We start from the raw sequence: 18,608 nt of genomic DNA, 5'->3' as shown, positions 1-18,608 counted from the left end.
TGTCAAATGTGTCCTTGAAATATTTTTAAGCAAACAGACATCTTTAGAAAATGAAATCCTGACAGCAGATACATAAAAAAGAGTGAGCGCCTTTTCAGAAGCGGTCTTTTCCGTAAACCAAGTTCGTTGAACTCTTTCCCGGTTTCAATGTGTACCCTCGAAACCAGAGGGCGCCAGAAATTTCTAAATCCTGGAAAAAAAGAACAAATGCCAATTTTTCCGCCGCAAAGAGTATTCGTAAAGCGAATTTGAGATACCGCAAAAAGTTTGCTGAACCGTTTTAATGCTCACTTCCGTATTTACGCTATGAGTGTCTAGAACCCATCAAGAATATTGTGTAGTGAAGCTGGGGCTCACGCCATGCTATTTTGCACAAGCGGGGAAGGCGTGCTCGGTAGCCGTGAGTTAACACATCATCAACCTCAAGACCTGGCTTTGCCCACTAGTTGCCATTCACTTTGTGGAGATGCGTCGATTTTTTTTCTTATTATATGAAATCCATCGCATTCGTTTATGAACTGAGAGTTGCAAAACTGCCGTGATACAACACTTTGACTAAACGGTGCTTTGAGAGACGGCAGGGGAAGCAGACAAAATCAATTTGCATCATCTGTTGAAGAACAGTTGTACATAATGCATTTCAACTTGCTGTTAAAAGCGTTGTCAACCCGACACTGCCATAGCGAAGAACAGAAAGGAAGTAATACGATGTCACATCGCAGGATACTATACGCAAGAGCAAGCAAGATGGTAACCTTAGTATTGATTGGTGCCATTGATGCACTGTTTAAAAATAACCATAAGTTGTTTTCTAGTGTTTCACACATGTAGGCCACGTGATCATTCTTAAGGTAGAAAAACACACCAAGGTATTTCATAAAATTGGAATTTACGATTCTGCCGCGTATAATATCATGTGTCAAGAAGACTCCTTACACTACATACTATTATTATAATAATATCAACTGTTGCTAATATTTTTATCATGATTATTATCTTTACATATGTATATGCGTGAAAGAATATGACGATAAAGATGTTTCGCAGACTCCGGGTAGTGGGGCTGTAAGCTTCAAGGTGAAAAAAAAATGCGTTCTCTGCGTTCTGAATGCGTAGGGCACTCTAAAGTTGTTGCGAACAATGTTCTGCATCAGGATGCGTGCTTACCAACTTTGCCTTGTCGATTCCGTATACTGACGGTTGATACGTATCTAAAACTTTATAGCTATTTGTTAAGACGATCAGAATATGTATTCATCAACAACCCAGACTCTTTTTTTTCTTGCTCATTGCCCACGTTTTCATAAACCACAAATTGTTTTTGTTCAGAACCATCTAGACAAAATAAACGAGAAAATTTGAAATGTACTAGCAGCAAACGTGCCAAATCAAAACCTTAACATAGAATATGAGATTGTTCCCTATAGACCGAAGTTTCAATCACACAGAGTCCTAAATAGCCACTTGCAAGAGTATTTTGCACACGGGGAACAAATAATGTAATTGCCACTGATGCTTAAGTAATAGATGAAAAGGCGGGAGAAGGTATTTACTCTCCTCCACTTGACTGGTCGTTTTCAGTAAGACTACCAGACTTCATGCCTATTTTTGAAGCTGAACTTTCGGAAATTTTTCTAATACTACAAAAACTAACATTGAACACTCATGCTGCTATAGCAATTACAGACTCCCTTTCCGCATGCACAGCTTTTGAAGTTTCATCTATATCAGATGGCTTAAAGACATTCCTTACGCTAGTTCCTCCACAGCTGAAGCTCTTGAAATAAATATGGCTCCCTGGGCATTACAGATTAGAGTTAAAAGAAATGGCGGACTCATTAGCTGGACCGGCTTTGAATGGGCCAATACTATTTGTCCTTTAAGTAAAGGCTAGTATAACTGCAATAATACATATAGAATTTTCACTCAGGGCTGATACAATAGAATCAGTAACGCCATGGACTGAATTTAGACATTTAAAATATCGATAGAAAACCAACTGGTGTCATACTAGACAACTGGGAAACATGCTAGCTACATTACGGGTCGTGTGCCCCCTTTGAATCTATATTCACCCAGGGCTGCCCTGGGAATATCTCCCCTGTGCAGCTTTTGTTCATATATGAAATTATCACTGCATCATTTTTGTCATGTCACCATTACAGACCGCTAAGAAAACGTCTCCATGTCATTCATTTCACTAACCTTGGGCTGCCCTTCACCTTTCAGAATATACTCTTCTTCAGTGCTTCGATTATGGGCTACAGCCACAGGAACGCCTTTGATGTCGTTTGCAGTTGTGCTCGTGAAACAAAAGGAATGTGCTTATAAATTTATATTTGCATATCTGTTATTATAGTAATATTAAACAAAGTCTAAACATCAATTTGAAACGTGTTCAAAATTACTACAATTTCAATTCAAGATATATACTATTCTGTCTAATCGAAATGGCAAAAAAGGATTATTGCACTCTTTCTGTTTTTACGTTTGCTTTATCCTCCTTTTGTTAGGATTATGTGTCACTTTAAAGGCCTTAGAATTCATATCTTTTATCCTTGGCCCATCTCCGTGAGTGGGCAAGAACTATAGTGGAGACATCGTCATCATCATCATCAACAACATCATCAATTGTTTAGCTGACCCTGTAATTAAAGATGTCTTTTTTAAAAGCTATTCAGTTCTTGGCCAATGCACCAGGGTAGGTGTGTGTCATATATTCGATGAACGTGGCTTGATTTTCGAACATCGTGTTTCGCCGTCTTGCGTTGCTTGTAGTGTTTGTTCGCTCTCCACCGCGACATTGCTGGAGGGGCTGGAGCGGGACGCGGCTTGATGCTCGCCACTCCCACAGAGAGCCATTCATCCAGTCCAGAAGCACTTGTCGACACTACCATGCGTCACTTTAGTCGTCACTTGCGAGGCCTTGCTCTGGAGTTCACCCCCTCGCAGAAGACCTCTCAAAGGCATCACTCACCTCTACCAACGGCCACCGCCAGCCCACAACAGGTATTCCGGGTATTTAAGAAAGACTCAGTTCTCCTAATCAACTTTGACGTAGTGAAGTGTTGTCACAACATTCACTACCGAAGTAGTGCCTGCAGGTAGCAGACCACGTACATTTACTACCACTGGTATACTTTTAAGGTAGTAAAATGACCGCAATGCGTAATGGGGTCATCGAGGTAGCAAAGGGGCCCGTCACTATCTTTTTACTAACTTTTTATAAAAGTGTAGTCCTCTCACCCCGTCTGAGATATCTCCAATTCAACCAGTGGTGGCTCATCGCTTTGGTCGTGGCGCACATGAAGATGTTGAAGACTGGCTTGACCGCAATGACCGTGTCCAAGTGCAGTTGCTTCTTGTTGTTCCTTGTATTTTTGTTTGCTCCACTCCACGACAATATTATTGATACAAGAGCCTCGCTATTGTCATACACATACGTATAGCTAAACCTTATGCTACAAAATATGAAGCTTCGGCAGTGCTGCCTCTGAAAAGCAGCGTGACAGGGAGACCAGGTAGCTTGTTATAGAGAATATTACTCCGAGTGGAGGAGTACCAAGAGTGAGGACACTGCAGCTACACCCTGTATGCATGGTGTTTGCTCTTTCAAACGAAACATGAGTTTCTCTCGTTATGGCTAGGTTTACGATAATCGTATGTCAGCCCTCCTTTGTGATATTGCTGTACAATTTTGCTATCACGCTGGCTTCATTGACTGGCTAAGCAATCGAGGTTTCGCCCTTGTCCATGCGTGCTCAGAATAGATCTGTGCACTTATAGACTTCTAAAATTACACATTACTTTTCATCCACAAAAAGCCTTTGAGAGCGAAAGTTATGGGTTAATACGTGGAATATATCATATCACCCACCGCTTCAGTTGAACCGGCGTCATAATTTTCAGAAGGCTCGAGAGCCGCCACAAAGGCCCTTTTGTGTGCGTGGTATTTTTTGTCCCTTTTATGCTTCCTCTAAGGTAACCTTCAAAGGTAGTATTGTATCGCACAAACACCTGCTTCCTGAACAATTTGAAATGTCTCCCTACATCAAACACCTTGCATTATCCACTTCAGTCAGTGCGTCAGCCCAAGACCAAATTGATTGCGAAAATAATTAGTTCTTCGGCAGTGTTTTTGTGTAAATGACGTCCACTAATACCTAACGCTAAAAGATGTCATGATAACTCATCTAAGCGGGTGGTGCTGGAATATGCAGGGTTCAATTACTTATTGTTGTCAAACGAAAGAGAGTGCTAGTCCCTGTGGTGTGTTTAGGGACTTCGTACGTTTACACGGCAGGGATGCATAGCCCTACGCATGGGGAGCCTCAACCTTTAAAGATAAGTTTTCGCCTATCAGTGTTTATGATAGTTCTCATATTGAACTCATGAATTTTCTATGCCGCTGCTCCGCCTCTATTCAGAAAGTGACAGGCTTTCAGAGCCTTCTCTCACGTATTATTCAGGCTGGTCGTTAGCGGCTGAGTTTTATGGCCGCTAAATCATCGCTGACGTAGATGCTGCGTATGGATCTTAACGACGTATTGTGGCAGAGATGCAGGCGCCTCGGGTCCACTGACAAACGTTGTCACAATGCATAAATACTGGTGCTTTATAAGTGTGTCGAGCATTTTGCTCCATACTTCTTCCGGAACGTCTGTTAGGCATGTTAATAAAAAGCCTTTACATATCATTGCTTATGTCTTATCACAAAATACGACGACGCCTAGGTAGTAGAGTCTGATTCGGGCGATGAAATTGTGGCCAACGTTTCGTTTTTCTGCGTCTTTAGGAATCGTAATTTCGGTATGGTCAAGTTTTACCGTGAAGGTAAGAATACTTTCTGAGTTAACTTAACAGACCTCCTAGAAATGCGAAGAAGAATTGCGTGTTTGATCGACGCCAGAAAAAGCAAAGCGAATGTCGGTAAGGTTCATGCAGATAAGTAGTGAAAACGCTTCTGTTAAAAAAAAACTAGAAAATTTTTTACTCATAAAACTAGTACGTCAGATATTATTTGCGTAAACTCCTTCCAGACAAATGCTGGAGAGCTTATTTGCACAAAAATATAATTACAAAGAGTTTTAATGCGTAGTAAAGTCCATGTTTATTGTTAGTATCAGCTTACAGAGCAAACCATGATATTTTGGTATCACTGATTACGAAAACCTGAGTCAATTTTGAAAATGATATGCGAAAAAGAGAAGAACTACGAAGAAGTGTGTACATGCATTATTTTCCCGCCAGTAGCTTTTCTAATAAGTGTCCCTGATTTTATTAAGACAAAGGAAATATGAGGAGGATTTATTTTATTTTATTTATAATATCAATTCTAGGAAGAGAAATACACACCTTTTTCTCTTCTAATTGTCCAATGTCTTTTCAGTGCGTAGGCGTGCTGTCTGATAAACACACACACGAGTACGCACTTGCAGACACAAAGCTTTCTGAAAATTCTTTGGATGTCACAAGAATACGTTTCCTAGAAAATTTTAGGTCTTTCTTACAAGCTATGATGCCAAGGTATAGTAAATGAACCGCCATAATTCTTAGCCGCGCTGTCAAAATAAAAGTTACTTGCACAATTTAGGCTGTCGTTAGTGTTCCTCTAAGGTGCTTCAAACTGACACACTACAAAATGATGCATACAAACACGGGCTTGTGAGTGTGTTTGAACGAGTATTCACCTTTTGGAGTCAAAGCCCGTTTCCTGCTGTTGTTGTCCACACATAACGTTCGCGTTATAATACGCTTCCTCTTTTTAGATGACGCATAACTTAGCAATAAAACACACTTATGAATCAACAGAGAAAAAAAAATTGTGCTGCATCAGCTTACCACGGACTTCAGCGATGGCGTTGCATTGTCAGGCAATAACTGGCAACCAGTCACAAAAGTTCAACATCCTCATGCAAACGTTTCGTTGGTCATTCCCACGAATCCATATCTTTCGTTAAGGAACCCATATATTTTACGTATATTTACCACATGTTTCCGCAAATATGTTACGTGAACAGGTAAGATTGTTTGAAAGACACACGAAACGTATCCGTAGGGATCCAGCTCAAAACGGAGGTAAGTTCTGTTGTTATAAAGAAAATGATATTACTATGGGCGAACTTATACAACTGTGTCGAGAATCCATAGTGCTTACATATACATGGCCTAAATGAAGGTATATCTTTACATATTAATATCGTAAAACGAATTTCAGATACCAGAAAAAGCACGCCTAATTAGAAAATAAAAGCATGTTAGGGTATCGTTCTTGTATTTCCAGTAACGTAGTTAGAGAAACAGTAACGTAGTTAAAATAACATAGTTAAAGCAACAGTTGATACGTTAGCTAGTTCGCTAGGAGCGGTTAGTGTTGCAAAAAAAAAAAAAGTCCGGCTATGAGAGAGACCGTAGCGGTAGCCCAAATGATTTCGACCAACTTCTGACTCTTCAACATGCACCCACATAGAACATTCATGGGTCTCCTGTCATTCGCCTATGAACGCCCGCAGTCCTAAAACGAAGTAATATAAAATGTTCTTAAAACGATTGGGGAACAGAATGCTCTTAAGTGAAATTTTATTTCGGGTGATGGAAATGTACGCTGGGTATCTGTATTTATATCTTTCCTCTTGGCACTCCTGGCAGACTAACGGCTTCGAATTGAATTCTGCTGGTGAGTATCAACACTTTTTTTCTGAGCCAAATAGAAGTTGAACATGGTGTATCTCTGTACACGTGCCATTTGCATACCCAGGCTTTTTTTTGTCCCACTAGGATTAGTGAAGTTAAACAATGCTAAAGTGTGTTGATGTGTTCATTTCTGTGTGCGCATATATACACTTTATAGATTGAGAAAAAATAGCGGGAGGGGGGTACTTTGAATCTCCCCTATTGGCTGCGTCCCTGCCTTGTACATATTTCCCCGTGCTCTTGTGCTTCTGGTTTTCATGCAAGCCGAGCCATTTCGGGTACTAACAACTCTCCTGCACTCAAGACTCGAGAAAGCCGAATAAATATCATTATTTTCTATTACTCTTATAAGCTCGAGCACGGAACGCATGGAGTACAGTCTATTGTGTAGCTAACGTGACAATGAACAATCAGCTTAGAATGATCGACGGCATACGTGTCGATGTGTAACCACTCTATAGCAGTGAATAGATTATTCGACGGGCGCCAATTTTTCCCGCCGATATCGGCGAATAGTGTGCATAACTTCTATGCTAACTTTTGATTTTTCGGGAACAAGTTTGCTCAAAGTATGATAAGTATAGTGTTCAATGGCACGATTGCCATTTTCTTGCTATTACCACGTGACTATATCTAATGCTATGTTTTATTCAGAGTGCGGTCTTTCCGAGCCCCTTGGCCGAGTAATCAATGGGGACATGACATGGAGGCCTCAGGTGCCATGGCTGGTAAGGACGACGACCTTGTGCTTTCTCTTGGAGTTAGTAAATACAATAATATTATTCGCTCAAAACAAGCATAACTGCAACGCATCCACAAACTTGGTTCGAAAATTGAGAAATGTGTCATCTGGATAAGACATTGCTTTTGTTTTTGCACAATGCTAATGTAAGGGAGAATTTTTCGCAGTTATATTCAGCGAAAAAAGAAAAAAAGCGCTTCAGAATAAATACTACGGGATCGTCAAGAAATAACAATATTCCGGAAAAATTCTGAACATATTCTTTTCTTCTAGCTATGATTAAAAATACATATAAACGTAGTTTCAATGGTGTATAAGTCACCTAGAATATGAATGTTTGTACTTGTTACCTCATTGTTACCGAAAATTGCGCTTAGTACTGATATATTCAATAGTATCTCTTTTATATACCAACTCACACCATTCACTTCTTCACCTTTGTTGTCGCATCTACCGCTGGTATTTTTTTTTTCAAAGAATCAACTTTATAAAGGAATGTTCGATTGTTTCGATAGCATGATGCATTACTTTCTTCGAAAACAATGGTAGCACATGTTATCAGCTGCCTTCTAGCAGGAACATCGGTTCGTCTGTTTGGGAGAGAGAACTTTGAAGCTTTTTACACTATTCACGTGTGTCCTATTGACGAAATGGCAATGCCGAGTTGCTAACTCTAAATACTGTACTGAGCAGTATGTCAGAGTAAAAGAAACTTTGATTCAGATTGCCTCGGATGTTTTCACAGAGCGAAATATTTTCTCCAAAGTGAATTAAAAAAAATACCTTCCCCACTAGCATTCACATATATATTTAAGAATAATTGATTATGAAAATACAATTGCGGCCTTTCGGTCGGGCATCTTTCATAAGTCGAAACCCTACAAGAGTGGAAACAATTTATTTCAGTGAACAAACATCAATTTCCTACCAATTTCTGCATTGTTCTTGCCTTTAATGGTCCATACGGCAATACTATTTTTGAGAAGAAATCATACGGCTACGGCTTGTTAGATCTTCGCGCTGGAGTTATCTACGGACACGGCATCTTTAAGGTCCATAGCATGCCTACTACACAAAAGAAAAGTAATTCTTCCACATGAATGGTAATTATGACTGGCCTTTTAAGTACTCTGATCAAGTCCAATGCATCTCCAACCGCTATAATAGGCTACCAAATAAAAACGAAACATTTAGCAGGATAGGCCTTTGCACGATTTTAAGTAGGTCGTGCACAGTTTAGCAATACAGTATTCCTTTTCGAACAAATTTAGTCTTAAATAGTATACCCAGTAATGCGCACTTGCGCATTGCGTGAGGACTAAGAAAGCTTTTTTTTGCCGTTTTCGTAGGTGTACATCTTCACTGCGTCACAACGGGGAAAGGGGACACCATGTGGTGGTAGCATCATAACCAGGGACGTCATTATGACAGCGGCTCACTGCGTGAAAACGTAATGTATGAAGTGTTCTGTAAATGTGAACCCCTCGGGACGCCTTTCCGCTTCTCCGTAGTAGAGTACCAAGTACTTTGAACTGTTAACAACTTTTTCTAAACACATCCGTTCTGCTTTGATTTACTTTCACTGAATGGATCAATCTTTTTTTGACATATATTGTAGTTCCAATGCTAACAATTTTATGAGTTGATCTTTCATGAAATGTTCATGTCTGCTAATAAAGGAAACAAAGACGTACAATGTTGCTCTTAAACTGAAGACAATGGCCTACTGAATTTGCATCATAGATGTAAATAAAGGTAATCTTTCAACTAATTTTCTGCATCACACAACAATATCACACGGCAGTGAATATTTTTTATTATTTTTCTCTCTTCTCAGCTTGCAGATACTGTTTCAACTTTCCACCTAGATGGCCTTGTCTTAATGGCAATAAAATGCGAGCACAAGACCTTCCCTCTGCATATACTCTCTGCATTTATTGGGGAGTATTATTAAAAACTTCAAATGGTCGAAAATAACCCCAGTTCCAGATACGGCTTGTCTTGAAACGATATTTATTGTTGGAGCTTTAAACGCTAGCAATTAGTTTGTTATGCATAGCGAAAGAAACCTTCAACATTGCCCTGAAAGGAGAAATAAAGGGCATGATCGGAACGTTTGTGCATCTATACTGCACCACATCATGGGAAAAATTGAAAAAAAAACGCACACGGTCACTCATGCGATCAACCGAGACGATTGCAATGCAAAAGCTTCTTTTTTTTCTCTTTTATCCTTAGTCAATACATCGATCCCCCCTTGTCACTATCAGAAAACTACAGCTAATGTGATTTTTGCACTTTCTTCGGGTTAACAGCAGATTTCACGTAGACGTACACTCATCGCGTTTTAATGGCCGATACCTCCTGATGTGACTCGTGCAACAGTGACAAAACAATGTAACACCTACTGGCGTTTCTGTGATTGTTTTGTGAGCAAGCGCAACGCTTTACGCAATGCACTTAACAACGTAGACGAGAGGCAATTTTCAAAAAAGAAAGGCTCACCGAATCGAGGCCCTACGGGTTGCCGGCTAACAAAGCAACGCTGTAATTGATACTAACTTCAAAACGACTGCTCCAGGCGACTCCTTGGAAATGCGTAATTAACTGAAATACATGCACCTTGACAATGCTGTCTTCCTTCTTTTTTTTTCACCCATGCATATAGGCTTGTGCATGGTACCACTTGCAGTGCCCCCCCCCCCCCCCCGCCCAGTTATGTCAATTTGTGGAGTTGACTTTGTCTGCCACCCTCCCCTATATTTTGTATATACAGGGCGTCCTAATTATCCCGCGGCGCGGTCTTTAAAATGTAGGATTGGCGTTACGTGATGCAAATCTGGGGTATATTGTTCCCAGTGTAGTGTACCAGCTCCGACAAAATTTTTCTTTAAGGACAAACGAATTATACCTAAATATCTCACCTAATTAACTAAGCAAACTCACCTAATTATCTAATTATCGATGAGACCCTTGCGCGTAAAGCAGTGCACTAGTTGGAACAATATGTGTGGTGTACATTCAACAACGTACTAATTGCATGCTCTATTTTTCCTTTAATATAGAAAGCCCGCCAACTACGAAAATTAGCATGTGACTAGTCCGCGCGCGCATGAGAGAAAAGCGCCCTCAAGCAAGCTCAATTTGAGTTAGCCAGTAGCAATAAAGAAAGTGCAAAAATAAATACCCCACCTTCTCGAAGGGAATCGTCACGAAATGCGAATGCATTGCGTCCATGATGGCGTTTCGCAAGTGAGAATCCAGCGTTAGAAGAATAAAGTTTTCTTTTTTTTTCTCTTACACCGAGTAGCCAATAGCGCCGTTCACCGCACGTGGCGTATTTCTGTCGCTAGAAATGTGAAATACCTTTCCACCTCTAGTAGCCAGCGTGCATGGTTAAAAAATACTATGAAGTGAAGAAACCAAACAGCGTTCTCGGCTTAGCGTTGGCGTTTCACAGCAGCGTCTCGAACCCGCATTTACGGATGTTCTTGAGAGGCGCCCAGCCAGCGAACGGTAGAGAGTGAGGTGCGAGCGGACGGAAAAGTGGAGCGCAGGGAGGAGAGAGAGTGAACAACGAGAGAAATAAAGGCGAAGCACAACACCTGCCCTCTCCTACGCTCTCTCGCACCACATGTCATAATTCTCCACTGCCTCTTCTCTAGCCTGCTTTTTCCCTACCTGTGTTATAGTAAACAATGTAGTCAGCTATTATGGCATAGTATACTGAGCTTTTACCTTACTCGTTGCCAACTCCGCTTCATCATAGCAGCTTTCAAATAATACGTAATAGTGACTGGATATAAACGCGTCCATACAACCTTCATCTTGAATCTCTTGTTAGTTTAATTACGTTACCTGCCAGCCTTTCAGTAATATTATAGTATTCCTACGTGTTACCAGCTGTATTTCTGTTGATATAAAACCCCAGCCCCAGTTTTCATTGGTCAGCCAAGTCACGATAGCAAAGGGTGTGCCCGTTTTGTTGCCCTGTATAGGCCTCATCCGTCCTACTTCAACTGAGCCCTAATATATCTTATTTACCACCCTCTAGCTCATTGAAAACACAGCTCTACTTATCCCCTATATAAGGTTCTAGCGTTAAACGTTGCCAAATTTTGGTTTCAATGATAGCCTGTCTGGACGCAGAGATTTTTTGCATCTTTTGCTGCGTCACATATCTGGCCACCAACATTGTCAGTTGCTTCACAGCCGCTGAGATAGAGGGAACTTGGAATGGGCAAATCACAGATGTATGCGTCAAGGGACAACAAAGGCAAAGTAGCTACCAATATGAATAAGATAGAATAGCCGAGGAATTTTCTAAAGACCTGTACAGCAGCCGGAACAACTACGACCATAATGCAGTAACCTGGATGATATCCCACTAGCAAGGACAGAAGTCAGGAAAGCTTTGTACGGAATAAAAAGAGGTAAAACTGCTGGTGAGGATCAGGTAACATTCGACCTGCTGAAAGATGGGAGATAAATTGCATTAAGAAAACTAGGCACTCTGCTTACCACCTGTGTTCTCACGGGGAGGGCGCCAGAATCTTGGAAGAATACTAACATCATCTTAATCCGTAGTAAAGGTGACGTGAAGGACTTGAGTATTTACAGGCCGATCAACTTGTTCCCCGTCTTATACAAGTTACTTACCAAGGTGATTGCTAACACAGTTGGCATTAGAATTCAATCAACCAAAAGATCAATCAGGATTTCCAACAGGCTGCTCAACAATCGAACACATTTATATTGTAAGTCAGCTGTTACGGAAATGCTGAGAATACACCTAACCACTATACATACCCTTTATAGATTACGAGAAAGCATTTGAGTCAGTAGAGATACCAGCAGTCATGCAGACAATGCGGAATCAGTGCGTCGACGAATCATATATAAACATTCTGGAAGAAATCTGCAGAGGATTAACTGTCACTTTACCGTTCCGTAAAGAAAGAGACAAAATAACAATAAATTAGGGTGTAAGACAAGGAACTTGATCTCTGCATTGCTGCTTAGCGCGTACTTAAAGGGGATATTCAGAGGCCTACCGTGAGAAGCGTTAAGGATAAGAGTAAATGAAGAGTACCTCAGTAATTTGCGCTTAACCGATGATACTGCATTGCTGAATAACTATGGCGAAGAATTGAAATTCATGACTACATATTTAGACAGGAAGAGAAAAAGGTACGTTTTAAAGTCGATCCACAGAAAACGAAAGTAATGTACAACAACCTTGGAAGAGAACAGCGCTTCGAGATAAGTAGCAGCGCCCTTCAAGTATGAAGAAGTGCTTCTAGTTAGAACAGGTAGTAACACGGAGACTAACCACGAGGTTCAAGTAAATAAAAAAAAATAAAGGGGTGGAGCACAATTGGCAAGCTTTCTCAAATTATGATAGTAGATTTCCACTATCCCTAAAGAGGAATATAAAAAGCAGCTGCATCGCACCGGTACTGACCTACCGAGCGGAAACCAGGAGTATTACAAGGAGGGTTCAGCTTAAGTTAAAGACATTGCAGCGAGTAATGGAAAGCGAAATGATAACTGTAACGCTAAGAGACAAGAGGATAACAGAGTGTACTGGGAAACAAACGGGTGTTGAGGAGATTGCAGTCGAGATTAAGAAGAAGAAATGGTCAAGGACAGGGCACATAGTACGAAGGAAAGATTATCGCGGTTCATTAACGATGGCAGACTGAATTTCAAGAGACGGCCAGCAGGTGAAGGGAAAACAGAAAGTTTGGTGGCCAACTTAGATAGAAATTTTACGGGTATGAATTGGTGACAGAATGCACAGGACCAAGTCGGCTGACAAAAAATGGGAAAGGCATTTGTCCTGCAGGGGGCGTAGTCTTGCTGATGACGATGCGCTGACGAGGATGACATGAATGGTGATTTTTTCGGTTCGATGATGCATCAAGGCTTTCCCTTTATTATAGACGCACTATGCGACCCTCTTTCGAGTACCTATATTGTGGCTTCTCAGTTTATTCTCATAATTAATGATTCATGGGTTTCCCGTCTCAACAATATCATTATAAAAAACGTTGTATTTAAAGGGCTCCCAAAATTTCGATCATCTGCGCCACTAGCATTGCACAGTGCACAAGCCTGTACCATTCCACCTTCAATAAACTGGAACCGCAACGCTCATAATCAAACCCATGACCTGGTGAGCAGCAGAGCACCCTAACTACTGGTACTCCTTCTATTTTTATTCTTTCAACATTTTTGCAAAAAGCGGTAACATTTTATGTGCACTTAGATGCCCATTGATTGAAATGACGTTTAAATTTTTTATGGATGCTTATCAAATCGGAGTGAACATTGTTGTCAAACACGAAATTAACACTATAGAAAAAAAACGTAGGAGTGCGTGGAGGTTGACAAGATTGATAGAAACGATTTGTTTTATAATGTAGTGTAAGTGTGTTTTCCATTTACAAGATTGTTTCTTGAGTAAGCGGCGAGTATAACTGATTTGAATGAGGAATTCAGGTGCCACGTTGTCTTCCAGGGGGGGCCGCATTGCGAGGGTCGTTGTGTACTACAACACGACCAGACTTCAAGACGACAACTACATCGACGTCGAGAGTGCCGTGGTCCACCCGAAGTACAGGAACTTGGACTCGGGATACAACATCGCTTTATTGAAAGTATGTTGCTCGGATATCCATACCTTCGATGTATACCAGGAATCAGGAGTATCTGCCCGTTCACAGAAAGTCGTTAAAGAAATAGGTTGCGTCAATAGAAGCGCATAATAACTTTTTTCGGTAGTGCCACAAAAGATCTCATAACCTAAAAGCCACTAATCATATAACAAGCGTAGGTTCTGCGCGTTATATATTGACTATGGGGGTGATATAGTGAGTGAAAGTGTACAGCATATTTACAAACACATCGCTCGATTGTAGCAATAAACACGTAAACGCCCCGCCACGGTGGTCTAGTGGCTAAGGTACTCGTCTGCTGACCTGCAGGTCGCGGGATCAAATCCCGGCTGCGGCAACTGCATTTCCGATGGAGGCAAAAATGTTGGAGGGCCGTGTGCTCAAATTTGGGTGCACGTTAAAGAACCCCAGGTGGTCGAAATTTCCGCAGCCTTCCACTACGGCATCTCTAATAATCATATGGTGGTTTTGGGACGTTAAACCCCACATATCATTATCAATAAACACGTAAGCATATTTAGTTAAACACCTTACTTTCTACACGATTGTGCAAACTGCATATGGTAGAATATATGGACAGGCCTTAAGCGTGTCGTGAAATAGCTGTTAGACGTGACCGTAGATTTCGTGTGGTTTTCGAGATATTGCAACTTTATGCTGTGCCCCCTTTTTTTTTTTTGAGCGACACACCACAATATGTAGGTATATTTCGTAGCTCCACTGTTCAGTTACACAAGCAATACAATCGGCGCCCAGCACAACTATGAAGGCAGTCTGTGTACCGTGTCAGCTAATGACAGTGAAACCAGTGTGTACCAATACCCCTGGGATTAGCGGCTTATAATATATCGTTAGACTACCTAACTGAAATGTGTATAAGCCGACAGAAAAGTTAGCTCTTGAAGAAGTACACATGAGAGCTGGCATGAATGTGAAAACCTTGTGAACCTCTCCTTGCCAACTCTTGAAGCCTATTATTTACAAGTGTTTCATGCAGCTTAGGAACATGTGTTTTTCTTCCTTTATTCTAAAAAGTGCCTTTAGGCATAACAGTTATACTTAAGTATATTATGCACCTTCAGACTTGGCGAAACTATTTCTAGTTTTTTTTTATTTCATACGATGGTGCACCTTGAACGGGAAAAAACGATACTGGCTGAATTCAGCAGCACTCTTTGTTTTATAAAAAGAAACCAACCATTCATTTACAACGAAACTGTGTTTCTTTGCACAGCTGTCGAGACCCATCGACAGATACGACAGGTTCGTGAGGCCTGTTTGTCTTCCTTGGCAAGGAAAACGAATCCGAGCTGGACAAATGTTGATTGCTGGATATGGTGCTGTTAACATGCGTAAGTGTTAGCACGACACTTCAGTCTTCAATATTACTATACCGATAGAATTATAACGAAATCTTAAGCTTCTTCAGACTCATATATACGCATCGGTGGGCATTGTGACGAATAAAGAATCCCCACTGCTATGCCCACCGGTGATGATCCACTTCGTGCAGATGCGTAGATGTTTTCGCAGCACGAGTAACATTGAAAGGTGATGACTACAAAGTGTACAAATTTACTCATTTCAGCACGACAGAAGATTTATTGTACTGCAAAAAAATTCGAAGTGTTTCTATCAGTCATGTTTCCCTTTTGTTTTCAGAAAATAAACCATCTGACCACATCTTTTACTATATGGCAAATGTTTTGTCGGAGAGAAGTTGTAGCCTTGCAATGGCCCACCAGTGGAAGCATATTAAGGCAAAAGTGTGGAAGCTTTTTATGTGCACTAAGAACCTGTACCAAACGGCATACACGGTACGTATTTCGACTTGACGTGTTGCACAGTCTTTACTGCTAGCAATAGTGGTGAAACCATCGTTTTTATGGGCATGGCTGCAACGCTTAAGCAACCATTGTAGAAATCCTCAGAGTTATTCTTTTAGTTGGCGGTTCTAATGCTATAAATTCAAAGCAAGTAAAAATGTTGCCATAAATTCTAGTTCATTTTAGAAGTCAATATTCTTCGACCCGCCAGGTATTACTTTGCTTCCAATGAATAAACGGTTGGACCAAATCTTTTACTACTTAGGTATTATTTTGCTTGAGAGAAGTTGCAGCCTTGTAATTCACCTGCAGTGGAGGCAATATAAAATCACTACATAAACAATTGTGAAATGCCTGTACATCGAGTCATGCGATATTTCCCATCAATACAGTTCAACAGCCTCCTCAACTGACATGTGATAGGTATCTGCAGAGAGCGAGAATTTCTAATAAGATAAAAAAAAAAATCAGAGCTTTTGTCAGAACATTCCACGTTCAATGTCTAGTTCATCTCGGTACTTCCATAAGCGAAGCTGTTGTGTGAAGCGAAATAGCGCAACCAGGTCTGACATAAAGGAGTTTCAGGGGACAAGAGCGATTCTATTTTTATCAGTTCAGTGTACGTGGCGTCTTCTTTGCCGATAGCGCAGAGTAATTCATTGACAAAAGTCGCGTCTCCGAGTGAGGCTGCTGTGACTGAAAGGGGTTCTCTTCGGAGGCTCTCACTTATTAAGTAAATACACAAAGTAAACATCACAGCTTAATTAATATTCGGTAGCAGCCGAAATATACGGTTAGAAAGAATAGCCACTTATGCTAGCACAATGCAAACGTTTCCATATCATAACGCTCGTAAGCGTTAAGGCCTGACCACACTGCGTATTCGTTGCCGCAAGTCAGCGCGTGCCTTTTGGAGGCGGCGCCGAGGCATCTCTCATATGGAGGGAGAGAGTGCACAGCTTCGCTTAGTCACCTGCTCTATCTCTCCATTGGAGAGATGTGGGTGGGTGACTACTGTCCGAAGGTAACTATGCCGGGTCAAGGAAACACGCCCCGACGCGCTGCAAAGCATACTTGTGGTCACGCTTTTAATAGGCTCAGTGCGTGGCATGTAGAGTAAACGCTACGCTTTCACTTTATAGTTGGAGAGGGCGCGCAGCGACGCAAAGCTGCAAGTCCTCTCTCTTCACAAGGAGATGGCGCAGTTAAGGACTTCCCAGCCCCATTCACCCCACGTTCGGTCATTCTCTGGATGCCCCCTAGACAATAACATTTTGTTTATATGCGTACACAAGCTGCTCTAGATATACTTTCACTGTTTCTTTTTTTTCGCATGGTTAGTCTATAAGAGCATGAATGGTTTTGGATTGATGCAGGGTGACTCTGGAGATCCAGTGACAGCCATTTCCGGAGGGAGATCCGTTCAGTACGGCATTGTAACATTCGGGCAGAAGCAAAATCGCGGACCGGCACCTGTTATGCACACAAAGGTTTCCATGTTCATTGACTGGATAAACGATTCACTGGACAGAATAGATCGATGGAAAAGACTTAAGCACCCTTAACAAGTACAGTACAGTCCAAGCGCCTCAGTTTGTCAGATTGTCAAAAATACCTCAATGCTCACTGTGTGGTCACTCCTCTAGAGCCAGAATAAAATAGTTTTGAAATGATTTATAAGCGTGATTTCTATATGCACACTGAATTTAGCGTACAAAAAGTGTTTATTTTTATCGAAACGGATGATGAAGGCTACAGGAATGCAAAACGAAGAAAAATGGGTGTATTATTAGGTAAGAAAAGTTTCCCGTTTAATACCTTAAAATATGTACATGTCATCTTTCTCTCGCTGTGCATGTGAAAATTTTAGTGTAGAACGTTGTTGTCATCGAAAATAATAAACATATACAATATACCCGTAACGTAGAACGTGTCTAAAGATGAGATCTTCGTATAGAACTCTGGGTTTAGTACAAGTGGAAATATTTATACCATATAAAAAATACCTCGACAAATTTATTGTTGCATTCTGTGCGCTTACTTGCTGTCAGTGGTTCCAACAATGGCAGCCTTTTACTATCTGCGGTTTCATTAGGACTTTGAGGTTTCAGAACTAAGCTCTTAGCCTCTCATTGGAACTGGCATGGAAATCCAGAATATGGATCACCCGCAGAAAGTGCCAGGAAGTGGTTAGGTGGCAGTGTGCAAGTTCTTTCGAAGGGATGCACTGACTTCATCGTGCGATGTGAGTACGTCACAAAGACATGATTGCCTGGCGTGACGTCGAACTTGGTTATATATTCACATAATGTTACGAGGCGTTATTGCAAAAAAACCGACAATCGAATGATTCAACGCAACGTCTCACGTAAACGACGTAATCGCACCAGCATCGGTGCGTTGACTTGTTGCTTGACGCCTGATGCGCTGAGGTAATCACGTTACGTCATCACATGAAACGTGGCGTAACCTCTTGTTGAGGTGTGTTTTTGTACCATTTTATGTTATGTCGAAGTTTTCCGCACATAGACTTTGTAATGATTTCAGAATTGCAAAGAATGCTCCCATCAGTAGTTGTTTTGTGCCATCTTTAGTGGCATGTTCTAAAGCAAAACAGCTGCGATGGCGATTACATTCCAAATTTGTAAGTATCGCTGTGTCCGGAAA

At 41.1% G+C, this 18,608-nt stretch overlaps 1 protein-coding gene across 2 annotated transcripts; it reads left to right on the top strand.

Annotated features, from left to right (window-relative positions):
* Positions 1 to 4,687: 4,687 nt before the first annotated feature.
* On the top strand, positions 4,688 to 17,620 carry LOC119165806 (chymotrypsin-1-like). Of its 2 annotated transcripts, XM_075871707.1 has the most exons (8): positions 4,688 to 4,833; positions 6,649 to 6,676; positions 7,348 to 7,421; positions 8,785 to 8,885; positions 13,959 to 14,097; positions 15,350 to 15,467; positions 15,778 to 15,932; positions 17,318 to 17,620. In XM_075871707.1, the coding sequence occupies exons 1-8, from the start codon at positions 4,756 to 4,758 to the stop codon at positions 17,504 to 17,506; spliced, it is 882 nt and encodes a 293-aa protein (XP_075727822.1). In that variant the 5' UTR covers positions 4,688 to 4,755; the 3' UTR covers positions 17,507 to 17,620. The 2 variants fall into 2 exon arrangements, with proteins under 2 accessions (XP_075727822.1, XP_075727821.1); XM_075871706.1 differs by lacking the exon at positions 4,688 to 4,833 and having other exon boundaries at positions 6,427 to 6,676.
* Positions 17,621 to 18,608: the final 988 nt, after the last annotated feature.

This window comes from Rhipicephalus microplus, chromosome 8 (assembly GCF_043290135.1).
Source record: "Rhipicephalus microplus isolate Deutch F79 chromosome 8, USDA_Rmic, whole genome shotgun sequence".
NCBI classification, from domain to species: Eukaryota; Metazoa; Arthropoda; class Arachnida; order Ixodida; family Ixodidae; genus Rhipicephalus; species Rhipicephalus microplus.
The sequence above is the reverse complement of the archived record's forward strand: the minus strand, read 5'-3'. Positions and strand labels throughout refer to the sequence as shown.